The sequence below is a fragment of the Carassius auratus genome, chromosome 6 (genome assembly GCF_003368295.1).
Source record: "Carassius auratus strain Wakin chromosome 6, ASM336829v1, whole genome shotgun sequence".
Classification (NCBI taxonomy): domain Eukaryota; kingdom Metazoa; phylum Chordata; class Actinopteri; order Cypriniformes; family Cyprinidae; genus Carassius; species Carassius auratus.
Window position 1 is genome coordinate 1,914,969 of NC_039248.1, and position 14,666 is coordinate 1,929,634.

Here is a 14,666-nt window from a genome sequence, read left to right on the forward strand (position 1 = left end):
CATTTTCAGTCTCGTGACTTGTGAGGTTTTGGAGGTGTTTTCTGATTGCAGTCGTGGCATTAAACCTGACTGTGTATTAATATATTTTATAAATTAAAAAATTAACACTTACTGACTTTCTTCTGTGGAACAGGAAAGAGGTTGTTTGGGTGATCTGTTCCTTTAAAAATATCAGTAACGTGCTCATAATCTACTTTAAGGAATGGTTCAGCTAAAAAATGTAAATGTTGTCATCATTTACTCTCCTCATGTCGTTACAACACTTTCTTTTGTTGGACCGAAAAGAAAACATTTTGAAGAAACAAACCATTGTTGGTCCTCTTTAACTTCCATAGAAGGGAAAGACATACAAAAGAAGTCATTGGGGATCAACTTTGGCTCAATCCCAATTCTATTGTATACCCCTTCCCCTTGTCCCTTGAAACAGAGTGTGGATGGGTAGGGGAGAGATATTCCCCTTAGGATTGGGACACCACTACCATGACGTCACACACCATCATTTGTCGTCTAGCTCTTACAATACACACACATACTGGTGTGCATTAAAGCCTTTAATTATCCTTCTGTATTAATGAGCTGCTTACTGACACACACACACACACACATATCAGAAAATCGCGCAGCTCACACATCCAGGAGAGAATAAACTTGTCAACGCTGCACCACGATTTTTATTAAATAGTTTAAATACTGAATCGCTACATTATATTTTCCAGCGATGAGAGGATACAATCACTGTTAAGCAAACTCACAATAAAAAGATAAACGCACAGACGTGAATACACACAAGCTCTCGCTCTCTCTCACTCTCTCTTGCTCGCTCGCTCGCTCTCTCTCTCACTCTCTCTCTCTCGCTCTCTCACTCTCTCTCTCTCGCTCTCTCTCTCGCTCTCTCACTCTCTCGCTCTCGCTCTCTCTCTCTCTCGCTCTCTCACTCGCTCTCTCTCCAATAGGCAATATTTGAGAAAATGGTTTAGCAATTTCTGATTATTGGGTGGATTCGTCTACAGCAGTTATGGCCCTGATCAGACATATGCTGTGGCACTATCATGCAGTCTGTAATGATATGACGTTAGCAAATATCAGCGATTTGTTTTTGTTTTTTGCAAACATTTTTTGAGTAACATGACCGTTAATATGAACTCACAATTGAATGTACCATAAAAAAAGTTATGACTTTTTGTTAGAATCTTTATTTATGCCAAAACAGCTTACATATATGTGTACATTTTTGTTCTCTGTAGGAGCCATGTTTCCGAGATAATTCATACCCCTTCGTCTGAAGTGTGGTCCCGAAAAATCTTTGTTTGAAGGGCTGTCTGGCCCTTCCCCTTACCCCTACCCCTCCAACCAAAAGAGAGTTGAGACAGGGGAAAGGGGAAGGGCTAAGGGGTAGAATTGGGATTGGGCCTTTGATTACCAGCGTATACGGCTGAACGATAATCACACACGATATTTAATCTGCATCTTGTCAGTAAAGCCAGTTCTGAAATCAGAGGGAAATCTCCATCGTGTGCTTTCAGATGGAGGAGCATTAACTACACAGAGCTGTAGCTCTCTGGCGAGCTGACCCTGACCCTGACTCTGACTCTGATGAGCTGACTCTGACGAGCTGACCCTAACCCTGACCCTGACTCTGACCCTGACTCTGATGAGCTGACCCTAACCCTGACTCTGATGAGCTGACCCTAACCCTGACTCTGATGAGCTGACCCTAACCCTGACCCTGACTCTGATGAGCTGACCCTAACCCTAACCCTGACTCTGATGAGCTGACTCTGACTCTGATGAGCTGACCCTAACCCTGACTCTGACCCTGACCCTGAGCTGACCCTAACCCTGACTCTGATGAGCTGACTCTGACCCTGAGGAGCTGACCCTGATTGTGTTTCTCTCCGCAGCTCAGCACCTGCAGCAGCAGACCGGAGAGTGTCTCACGGCTTGCTGCGGCGCATCAAACCCTAAAAGCCTGTCTCTCTCGGACCCGGCCAAGACCCCCAGTCGTCCCTCTGCGGACCGGCCGTACCACTGCCAGGACTGCGGCAAATACTTCCGGATCAACGACATCAAGCGGCACCAGCGGATCCACAGCGGAGAGCGGCCCTTCCCCTGCTTCCAGTGTGGCAAGAACTTCCCCACCTCCGGGGACCTGAAGAGACACGAGCGCATCCACACGGGCGAGCGGCCCTACCACTGCCTGCAGTGCGGCAAGAACTTCTCCGACTCGGGCCACCTCAAGCAGCACGAGAGGATGCACACGGGCGAGCGGCCCTACCAGTGTCCGCAGTGTGCCAAGAGCTTCTACCGCTCCGGAGACCTGAAGCGCCACCTGAGGATCCACAGCGGAGAGCGGCCCTACAAGTGCCTGCAGTGCGACAAGACCTTCTCCGACTCCGGGCACCTGCGGGGCCACCAGCGCATCCACACCGGAGAACGGCCCCACCGCTGCACGCTCTGTGAGAAGAGCTTCTTCAGATCGGGCGACCTGAAGCGGCACCACAGAACACACACGGGCGAGCGGCCCTACCAGTGCTTCCAGTGCGGGAAGAGCTTCTCCGAGTCGGGACACCTGAAGGAGCACCGGCGGATCCACACCGGAGAGAAGCCCTACCACTGCAACCAGTGCGACAAGAGCTTCTCGCGGCTGGAGCGGCTCAAGGGCCACCAGAGCATCCACACGGGCGAGCGGCCCTTCCACTGCACGCAGTGCGGCAAGAACTTCTTCCGCTCGGGAGAACTGAAGCGGCACCAGAGGATCCACAGCGGCGAGCGAGCGTGAGAGAGATCAGCAGCTGCTGCGTGCTGTTAATGTGTTAGTCGTAGACCGTATGAAGCGCTACCTCTGCACTGATCCTCACCGTCTCTGTGTTCTTCACAGATGTAGAGTTCAGTGACTCATTAGAAGTGTATTATTACTGTGTGTGCTCACATTCCCTGTATTTAATGAATCTCTCTCAAACTGTCTGTGGTTAATTTTCTTTTATATAACTGTTTTACTGTCAGCATGAGAAGATGCCACCGAAGCGTCTCTGGATCTCTCGATGCTGGCCGTGTGTTTCTAGCTGCTGTAAATCATGTGTGCGAGAATACAGAATAACCGTTGATGAATAGAACAGAATAAAACACTTTATTAACTGTCATGAAAGATGTTACAGAGAATAGATCTGCTCTGATTTAGCCACTGTTTGTGATCGGTTCTGATAGTAAACTGAGCTCAAGAATCATATTAGATTTACCTTTTAAGTTTTTTAAATGAGCTCTTTGCATGTGTTATTGTTTAGAATAGTCCTCTGTTTTTACTTTATATATGTGTGTATTTAACCATCAGTAGCTTGAAGGCTTTTTATAAGAGCTGTGTGCAGGACTGAATTATAATTGTTTGGGCTCTTCATGTTTATCAATGTTTTCTTCATGTGTGTTGTCATCCTAAATAAACACTTCACCTCTAAGTACAGCCACACACATGAACATGCAGTGTATTTCCACTCCAGACTCAATCTTTAGGTCATTAATCACCTGAAGCGATGGATTAATGGTTGTTTAATGCCGAACGGAACTTTTGTTTTGCGCGTCACACGACATATTTTCACACCCGTCACAGCTACTGGCCTCATAACGTCCCAAAAGAAGCATTTATATATATATATATATATATATATATATATATATATATATATATACATACATGTCATATGTTTTCATATTTAGGAGTAAGCGTTGCAAAGCATTTCCGCTCTTGTGGAAACAATGTTCATTTTATGACGTTCGTCTGCGTTTTACGGCACTGTTTGGTGGTAAATTCGGTAACCAGGGAGACGCCTGGAAGCACTGCGGCCGGCGGGAGTTTATCTGCAGTTTTTTGTCATTCCTGTATATATCCATTAAGTTCAATTTGAGAGCCAGTGTTTATTATTTTTAGTGTTATTATAAAACTAGCAAGTTTATAAAATAAAAGCAATTTTAATTATGAGCAATTTTAAAAACCCAGAAGCAGAAACGATGTCCACTATTTTCTTTTAATAAGTAGTTTGGCCATTACAATATACAGTGGTTTTATTCACAATCTCTTTCAAATAATAAATAATTATTATTTAATTATCATTACTGTAATAATTCAAATGGTTTAATGATTTTCAATGTGAGCCGGCGTCGAGCAGCGGCGAGGAGCGGCGCGGCGCGACTTGGCCGTTGAGAGCGTCGAGGAGAGTTGAAATCAGGGCAACTTTATGGTAATGATCTATGACGCGGTTGGGCAGCAACCAATCGGAACGTAGAAGTCCACCGCTTGAGAGGATTCCAGAGAACGCAGCTCCGACCATTAGTTCCCAATCACAATGGAGGACAGGTTGATTATTGCTGTTTCGCGTTTGCAATAATCTATGAGGTGTCCCTGTTTGTGTACAGGGACATAAAAAATAGATTAAAAGTGATACGTGGACCAAGGTGTCTGAGATTGTTCATTTTAAGTAAAGGATCTTAATATTTAGTCCACAACAATATTTAATGAGGTTAACTTATAACTTTACCCTCCTTGTGGTTAGTCTGCACGAGATCAACAAGCTGTTTGCTTTGCGGCCGCTTTAAATTCAAAATAAGCATTCGATCTACGTCAGAGCGTCTGAGCGCTCACGAATCTTTCTGCTGCGTCGTGAGCAGAGCGGCAAGAGCGATTTTTGACGCTCTCGACGCCGGCGGTGTGAACGCACAGTTACAAATTATATGCTCTTATCATCTGATCGTGGGTGTATCTCTCTATTAGTTTTATTGGATCTTAGTGCTGCGTTTGACACAATTGACCACAACATTCTTTTGCATAGACTTGAACACTTTGTTAGCATCAGTGAAAGTGCATTAGCATGGTTTAAATCAGTTCGTAGCAGTGAATGAAGAGGTATCATATCGATCACAAGTGCAGTATGGAGTACCTCAAGGCTCAGTACTAGGGCCGCTACTCTTCACGCCTTACTGTGCGTTCACACCGCCGGCGTCGAGAGCGTCAAAGTGACCGGAAGTCATTCATTTTCAATGTAAGCCAGCGTCGAGGAGCGGCGCGGTGCAACTTGACCGTTGAGAGCGTCGAGGAGAGTTGAAATCAAGGCAACTTTATGGTAATGGATTATGACGAGGTTGGGCAGCAACCAATCGGAACGTAGAAGTCCACCGATTGAGAGGATTCCAGAGAACGCAGCTCCGACCACATTAGTTCCCAAGCAGAATAAAGGACAGGTTGATTATTGCTGTTTAGCATTTGTATTAATCTATGATGTGTCCCTGTTTGCGTACAGGGACATTTAAAATAAATAAAAAGTGATACGTGGACCAAGGTGTCTGAGATTGTTCATTTTAAGTAAAGGATCATAATATGTCGTCCACAGCGATATTTAATGAGGTTAACTTATAACGTTACTCTCCTTTAAATCATTTTACTCTCGCTTTAAATACAAAATAAGCATTCGATCTACGTCAGAGCGTCTGAGCGCTCACAAATCTTTCTGCAGCGTCGTGAGCAGAGCGGCAAGAGCGATTTTTGATGCTCTCCACGCCGGTGGTGTGAACGCATACGTTACCCCTGGGAGATATCATCAGGAAACATGGTGTTAGCTTTCACTGTTATGCTGATGATACTCAGCTCTATATTTTCTATAGGACCTAAAAAATCTGCTTGTAATAACCTAGAACACTGTCTAAGACTCGATGGCTACTCTGTCAATTCTTTGTCATCAGTTAGGAACCTAGGTGTGCTATTTGATCACAATCTTTCCTTATGTAACCCTTTCCTTAACCCTGGGGGTTAATTTAATTATTTACTTAAACAAGAATCCTGGATTCCCGGCAGTTGGATGGTGAATTAGGCCGGTAGTTCCTCTTTGTAATTACAAAAAACAATTATAAAATGAATCTCCCTCCTGTACCAATTTTTACTCAATTTCTTCACTAAAGATCAATTTAACAATTCTTATTTACATTTCCCAAGGATTCAGTGACTTAATAAATTAATTAACTTTCCAGTCCCAATGAAAACCCAAAGGACAAATGTTAAAGGGAAAAAAATATAACAAAATTTATTTGTACATTAAGGTAACAACTCCTTTGCTTTTAAAGAAGATAAACAATTCTTCCTGATGGTATATGCAAGTTGCTTCTTTTCTTTTTAAATAATAAAAAAAATATAAACCTCTTTTGGAGTCTCAGTATGGTTCTTGTTATTTCACACTTCTTATACTTTCCTTCTTAGAATACTAGAACTCAATCAAGATACATAAAATTTCAATTCAGAATCCTAGAAAACACTCAGTTCCCTCCAAAACCAAATAATGCAAAAAAAAATAAAATAAAACAAAATAGGTCTTTCCAGTTCAATTAAACACTTGAGATAACTTGCAGTTCACACCATAAACTGTTTTTCAGTAATATATGCACATTAGTTACATATCTTTCAATCAATTCAAATGTACGGGAGTCAGTCAAACAGTTATGAAGCACTTGAGTCAGTCAACAGTTCAAACGTATGATCGATCATTATAGTTGGGGCCCAGTTCGTTGGTGCACATTAATCAGATGATGAATTCAAAGTATTCCCACGAAAACCCGAAGACACTTACGTTCATCCGATGACAGTGAAACAATATTAGGCTTCTCACGACACGAACACTCAGCATCCCTTCGTGATCAGTCTTGAACATGAGACGAATCCAGTCGATCCAAGTCCAGCGATGAAACACGCGATCGGTCCAATTTCACACGTCATTCCAACGTCCACCGCAAATGACTAATAACTTCATAAACACCGTTTTGTTCATAAAGTCAATTGTCTCTATAACCGCTAAGCCATCATTACAAACAGCTTACTAAGTGATGACTCGCAGGATCACGGAAAACAACAAAACAAAGATGCACGTAAAATACGAACAGAAAATAAAACAAGCGTCGTCACTTTACACTTTGGGCCTTATATTGCAAAGAATATACTAGTCTCCAAAAGGATGACGCACTTTTCATCGGAACAGTAGACCTTTCTGGCAGCACACTCTCTCAACATGTGTGATTCTTCTCCTTCCTCATTACGTGACTCACGTTATGACGCAACCTCAAGCTCAACAGTCATTGGCTTGCAATAGTACACCTGTATTGAACACACTTTCTCATTGAATACAAGCAAAACGTAGTTGTTGCATCATATTTCAAAATAAAGAAAAATTAAAATAATATCAAATACATTTTAACACAACGTATTTTTAGGAGTCCCTACACACTCCCCCCACCAAAAATCCAGTATGTCCCCATGCTGGTTACAAAAATTACCATGCATCAATCAAATGATAACCACCTGTTTACAGGGCACAAGTACAGGTTGGTTGCTACATATTTCACACAAGGCATAAGGATTACACCACCAAGCATGTGAACTGTTGTAACACCCAAAAACATTTAGTATTTCAGTTGCTGACACATTAACACCACAGTGTTGAGTTGATACAGACTGTATGAATGGCATACCCAGCTTATCATAGGTAAATCTAGTATTAGGCCTCCTCTCCCTACTTGATCTACGTACTTCAGGAAGTACAAGCTCAGGCTGAGTTTCATTATCAGCCGATGCAGTAGTCTGTAAGGTAACATCAGGAGCTTCAGTTATTACATCAACTACTTCAGTATCACCCTCTTCAGCTACTAGCTGACCATCAGAAATTTCACTCTGACATTGAATTACTGGTATTTCTGAAACCATGTGAGCATCACCAGACTCTGAACATTCTACATCTTGTACAGGGTTTTCACTTTGTATCTCCTCTGTCACTTGAGAAGGAATGTTTGTCACATCTTCAACATAAAACCCAAACTCAGACTCTGAATCTGAAGAATTACATTCCCTTGGAAAGGCATCAACTACAAGTGGTGAGTTTTCTGACTCAGCAGTTCTACACTTCTCTTTCGCTCTCCTACGCCTCAAAGCTCTAGGTGAAGGAGTAGGTATAAGGTCTACCTGAGGACTTAACCTCACTTCTTGTCCTAAAGGCAAAAGATGATTTCGGTGCATAACTTTGGATGACCCATTACCATCAACAGGCTTCAAACGATACACAGGAATGCCAGAGAATTGACTCTCCACTACATAGGGATTAGCACTCCACCTATCTGCAAGCTTTTGTTTTCCCTTTAGGCCAAGGTTTCGAATAAGAACTCTGTCACCTACATTTAGAATATGATAGCGTACCTTCTGATCATACCTAGCTTTATTACTCTGATTCATCTTCTCAGAAGTAGCCTGAGCTAACTGATAAGCTGCCTGTAATTCCTGCTTCATTTTGGACACATACTTGGAGTATGACACATGTGACGTATTATCACCAGAGACTCCAAAACAAATATCGACAGGCAATCTAGCCTCTCTGCCGAACATCAAAAAATAGGGTGAAAACCCAGTAGCCTCGTTGGAAGTACAATTATATGCATGTACCAAATGCGCTATATGTTGACTCCATTTACTTTTCTGACTAGGCTCAAGGGTACCCAGCATATCCAACAAGGTCCTGTTAAATCTTTCAGGCTGGGGATCACCTTGTGGGTGATAAGGTGAGGTTCTCGATTTCTTTACCCCTAGCATAGTCAGCATGTCAGTCACCAACTGGCTCTCAAAATCCCTGCCTTGATCTGAGTGTATTCGAGTAGGAAGACCGTAATGTATGAAATACTTTTCCCACAATGTCTTTGCCACTGTAGAAGCTTTTTGATCCCTCGTGGGAAAAGCTTGAGCGTAACGTGTGTAATGGTCAGTTACAACCAAAACATTGCAAACATTCCGGGAATCGGCTTCGATGGAAAGAAAATCAATACATACGAGGTCCATGGGTCCTGAACTCTGCATATGAGACAATGGAGCAGCTCTTTGAGGTAACGTCTTCCTTTTAATGCAGCGCTCGCATGTCTTACAGTAAGCCTCTACATCACGCTTCATGTGTGGCCAGTAAAATCGGTCACGAACTAGGCCATAGGACTTATCAAAGCCTAAATGTCCAATCTCGTCATGCAGAGATTTTAACACTCTTTTGTGGAATTGTTTTGGCAGTACAAGCTGTCGTTTCACCCGGTTATTACTCTGACGAACTGTTCTGTAAAGCAATCCATTATATACAGACAATTTTTCCCACTCTCGCTTCAAGATCTTCATCTTAGGGTGGCTGCTCTGGATGTTACTAGGGTGTTTCTTATCACAAACTGCCCTCCACACTTCTCCAAGGAACAAATCATTTTTCTGTGCTGTTTGAAGCTCACCTGGACTAAGCACGGGTAAGTGATCTGCAGCTACTTCAACAGCACAAGAGTAAGCTTTCGGAACAGCAGACATATGTGCCCCTGCCTGTTGCACTACACATTGGTAAGAGACATTCTCTGTTCTCCTCTCTACAGACAAAGCCTGACAAAGAGCCCTCACACCTGCAGCTGGAATTTCCTGCCACTCATCATCATCACTTGGGTGAGTATGTGGACGCCTAGATAATGCATCTGCATCGACATTCCTGCGGCCAGGTCTATATTTCAAGCTGAAACTGTAAGTGGTCAATGCAGACAGCCAACGGTGACCCGTTGCATCAAGTTTTGCTGACTTCAATATATAAGTAAGAGGATTATTGTCAGTTCTAACCTCAAACGCAACACCGTAAAGATAGTCATGCAGTCGATCCACAACAGCCCACTTCAGAGCTAAAAATTCCAGTTTATGGGCTGGATAATTTCTCTCCGAAGGGGAAAGGCTGCGACTGATGAAAGCAACTGGTTGTAATCCTTCCTCATGTTTTTGATACAAAACTCCTCCAAGTCCATCCATGCTTGCGTCCACATGCAAAACATATGGCTTTTGTGCATCCGCAAAGGCCAACACTGGAGCTTGAGTCAAACAATTCTTCAAGGTTTGGAAGGCTGTATCACACTGAGCCGTCCATCGAGATCCAAATGGTTCAGAAGGTTTAAAGCAGGGTTTGGTGTTACTCACAGGTGAATTTTTGTTTCTCTTCTTTGCAGAAGATGGATACCCCTTCAGAAGTTCATTTAACGGTCGGCACAACTTTGAGAAATCCCTCACGAAACGCCGGTAATATCCACAAAACCCTAGAAAAGATCTGAGCTCTGTCACTGTCTGGGGCTGAGGCCAGGATACAACAGCCTCGATCTTGGACGGATCAGTGGATATTCCATCTTGAGACACTATATGCCCTACGTAGTTTACAGAAGTCCTGCCAAATTGACACTTGTCAAGGGAAATCTTTAATCCCTCATCTCTCAACCTATCAAGGACTTTCAAAAGGCGCTCTTCATGCTCTTCAAGAGTTCGTCCAAATATGATTAAATCATCCAAGTACACTAGCACTTCCAAAAAGTTCATATCCCCTACAGTGCGTTCCATGACTCTTTGGAAAGTGGCCGGTGCTCCACAGATACCTTGGGGCATACGCTCAAATTCATAAAACCCCACTGGGCAGATGAACGCTGTCTTCTCCTTGTCGGCATCACTCATGGGTATTTGGTAGTACCCACTCCTTAAATCGAGAACAGTGAACCATCTACTTCCAGAAAGACTATGGAGAGCATCCTCAATACGGGGCACAGTATACTGGTCTGGTATAGTCCGTTGGTTGAGAGTCCGATAGTCCACACACATTCTAACCTTCCCTGACTTTTTGCGCACCACAACAATGGGCGAAGCATAGGGGCTACGGGACTCGGATATAATGCCACTACTCTGCAGATCTTGTAGATGCAGTCGCACATCTTCGAAGTCGGCGGGGGCAAGACGGCGAGATCTTTCTCTAAAAGGGCGTGAATCATTCAACCTTATCTCATGAGTGGTGCTTTTTGAACATCCTACATCCCACTCATGTAGTGAAAACACTTCCTTTCTCTGCATCATTTTCTCACACAATCTTTGTTTTGCTTCCTCTGGCATTGGAGAATCTCCAAAATCAAAAGATGCAGGTGTCAAAGTATTTTGTTCTGGCGGCTGTTTAGCAGTAAGTTGAGGCACTAAGGATACTGGAAAAACATGAGCAAGAGGAGTTCCTCGTTTCACCCATACTTCTTTCGAAGACATGTTCCTAACGGTCACTGTGACTCTGCGACTAGATACAACAGATGCTGAATGAAGTTCAGGCCTCACCTCTAAGTCATCAGAACTTATGTCACCAACTGCTGCTCTGTCAACTAGCACTAAAGATTCAGTCATTTGACCAGGAAACTTAAGCAGACCAGGAAGTTGCAGAATTTGATTTGGTGTCAGAACAACAGGGTTATGCTTCATAAACCAAACTGTTCCATGCTTGTCTGGGTCATCATGTGAAACATTTGTTGGTTGCATAGTCTCGTACGCCTCTCTGATTACAGGATGTATGGTTAGCACATTCAAGAATTTTTCACCAGCTTGTTCACGACAAGACTCAAACAGTTTCTTCACTAAGCTAGTGTTAGTCCCAAGTAAAATAGCTATTCCCTCCCGTTTCACAGGGTCGGGGCATACTATGGCAAGCGTGTCAATCACTTGATGCACTCCAGCTACACTTTCTGTGAACTCAAGTCTAAGGGGCAAATATCCATCATAGGGGTATTTATGTGAGCTTAGACCCCAAATCTCAAGGTTTTCCACAGGCTGAAGTTCCAAATGTTTCAGATATGTTTCATAAAAGCTACGGTATAAGAGAGTAACCTGCGAACCACTGTCAAGAAGAGCTTTTGCGTAGATACCTTCTATCTGGACAGGCACTTCTGAGACAGGTCCTACTAATCCCTCAGGCAATTTTGGCTTACCGGCATCAAGCATGGATGAACCACAAGTGGAACGTGTTGTCTCAGGAGCCCCGTGCCGTTCCTTCACTGAGCTCCTGCCCAGTTTCCCTGCAGGCGCTGCATCTTCATCAGCTTCTGATTCACTTTTCTGAGGTCCTCAGGTGCCTTGCACTCCCACTTCTTATGTCCGTCTTCACCACATTTGTAGCAAAAGATCACAGGCACTGGTTGCTGAATGGGTTTAGCGTTTTGAGAGTTGTCTCGGTGCACAGTCTCAGAGTTTTTGATGGATGTTTTCTGAGGAGCAGGATCAGAACCACAAGGCACAGTCGCCACCTTCAACAGTTGACTCACCTGTGTAGATAACTCTTTAACCTCCTTCTTCAGGTTTTGTAATTCCGATGGCGCATATGCCTGGGGAGAGACGACAGTGGCCACAGATGCTTTAACATTTTCCCTTGCAGCTACCCAGTGTTCTTCTTCACGTATTTCTTTCATCAACTGTGAAAAAGAAGGAGGACTCTGTAAAGTGTGAGTCATTCTGATTCGCAAGGCAACCATATCATTGGTAAGGGCTCCTTTAATTAACTGCTCCATTCTGGCTCTATTTATGCCACCAGCGTCAATCCCACCTTTCAACAAGGCTCTGTGGAGAAGTTTATCTAGGCGATACAAGAAAGCTGAAAGTTTCTCTCCATTTTCCTGGTAGGTGTGACGAAATCTAGCCATAAGGTCAGGCCCACTCTCAGTAGTTCCATATGCAGTCTCAAGGGCAGCTAAATACTCATTTGCATTTGCAGAAGGATTACTCACTTTTAAAAACCTGACAATATCAGCAGCAGGACCTCGTAAACTCTCAACGATGCGTTGTTTCTTTGCAGCTTCGGTGCACTGCCATTCACTTATCATTTGAGCGGCCTGCTCCATCCAGATTTCATACTCTTCTTCACCTGGAGGGACAGGTTTCAGCCCTGAAAACAACCTCAGCTTTCTGTAGGCAGGACCATCACTGGAAACTTGGTTGCACCGATCTACCAATTTACCTATGGCATCAACAAGGTCAACACTGATATCTGATTTGGGAGACTGCTTTTCCACAATCAGGGCCCTCACTTCATCCATAGATTTACCCTCCTGCTGCAACAATGCTTGCAGCTTGAGCTGAAAAGTATCACCTTCAGAGGCAGGACCACTAGCTACTAGACTGCCCACTAAGTTGACACTCCAGGGTCCAGCTTCATTTTCTATACCTATCTCAGGAGGTATAACATCAGGTTCTAGATCGGCACTGGCCTCCACTAAAATAAACAACCATCTGCCAGTTACATCACCACGGCGACCACGTATTCTAGTGCGACCAAAAACTTTTACTGTGTTTAACACCTTTTTAATAGTGTCATCACTTGTGCCTAAAGGAACATTGCTCAATACAATGGCACGTGAGAGATTTGCATTCTCTTCTCTGCTCCACTCAACAGTCTTTTCCAGATTCATAATTTCAAAAGTCAAGGCAAGGAGCTAGCACTGAGGTGAAATAAACAGTGTTTCAAATCTACGGTCACTGCTATACTGAATTATAATGGAAAAGATAAAGAAAAATGTTGGTAAACAGGAGAAAAGAGAAAAAAAACTATCCCAGCGGTGCCTCCAAAATGTAACCCTTTCCTTAACCCTGGGGGTTAATTTAATTATTTACTTAAACAAGAATCCTGGATTCCCGGCAGTTGGATGGTGAATTAGGCCGGTAGTTCCTCTTTGTAATTACAAAAAACAATTATAAAATGAATCTCCCTCCTGTACCAATTTTTACTCAATTTCTTCACTAAAGATCAATTTAACAATTCTTATTTACATTTCCCAAGGATTCAGTGACTTAATAAATTAATTAACTTTCCAGTCCCAATGAAAACCCAAAGGACAAATGTTAAAGGGAAAAAAATATAACAAAATTTATTTGTACATTAAGGTAACAACTCCTTTGCTTTTAAAGAAGATAAACAATTCTTCCTGATGGTATATGCAAGTTGCTTCTTTTCTTTTTAAATAATAAAAAAAATATAAACCTCTTTTGGAGTCTCAGTATGGTTCTTGTTATTTCACACTTCTTATACTTTCCTTCTTAGAATACTAGAACTCAATCAAGATACATAAAATTTCAATTCAGAATCCTAGAAAACACTCAGTTCCCTCCAAAACCAAATAATGCAAAAAAAAATAAAATAAAACAAAATAGGTCTTTCCAGTTCAATTAAACACTTGAGATAACTTGCAGTTCACACCATAAACTGTTTTTCAGTAATATATGCACATTAGTTACATATCTTTCAATCAATTCAAATGTACGGGAGTCAGTCAAACAGTTATGAAGCACTTGAGTCAGTCAACAGTTCAAACGTATGATCGATCATTATAGTTGGGGCCCAGTTCGTTGGTGCACATTAATCAGATGATGAATTCAAAGTATTCCCACGAAAACCCGAAGACACTTACGTTCATCCGATGACAGTGAAACAATATTAGGCTTCTCACGACACGAACACTCAGCATCCCTTCGTGATCAGTCTTGAACATGAGACGAATCCAGTCGATCCAAGTCCAGCGATGAAACACGCGATCGGTCCAATTTCACACGTCATTCCAACGTCCACCGCAAATGACTAATAACTTCATAAACACCGTTTTGTTCATAAAGTCAATTGTCTCTATAACCGCTAAGCCATCATTACAAACAGCTTACTAAGTGATGACTCGCAGGATCACGGAAAACAACAAAACAAAGATGCACGTAAAATACGAACAGAAAATAAAACAAGCGTCGTCACTTTACACTTTGGGCCTTATATTGCAAAGAATATACTAGTCTCCAAAAGGATGACGCACTTTTCATCGGA

General features: G+C 42.7%; 2 protein-coding genes across 2 annotated transcripts in view; one reads left to right on the forward strand and one right to left on the reverse strand.

Moving 5' to 3' along the window:
* The window catches only part of LOC113090233 (zinc finger protein 239-like), a 4,185-nt gene extending 727 nt beyond the window's left edge, over positions 1 to 3,458 (forward strand). The window contains exon 3 of the mRNA XM_026256195.1: positions 1,902 to 3,458. Coding sequence (XP_026111980.1) covers positions 1,902 to 2,779 — 878 coding nt within the window. The 3' untranslated portion in view covers positions 2,780 to 3,458. The remainder of the gene's footprint in view (positions 1 to 1,901) is intronic.
* An 8,401-nt stretch (positions 3,459 to 11,859) lies between these two features.
* On the reverse strand, positions 11,860 to 13,269 carry LOC113105146 (paraneoplastic antigen Ma1 homolog). Its single transcript, XM_026266299.1, has one exon. The coding sequence runs from the start codon at positions 13,267 to 13,269 to the stop codon at positions 11,860 to 11,862; it is 1,410 nt and encodes a 469-aa protein (XP_026122084.1).
* Positions 13,270 to 14,666: the final 1,397 nt, after the last annotated feature.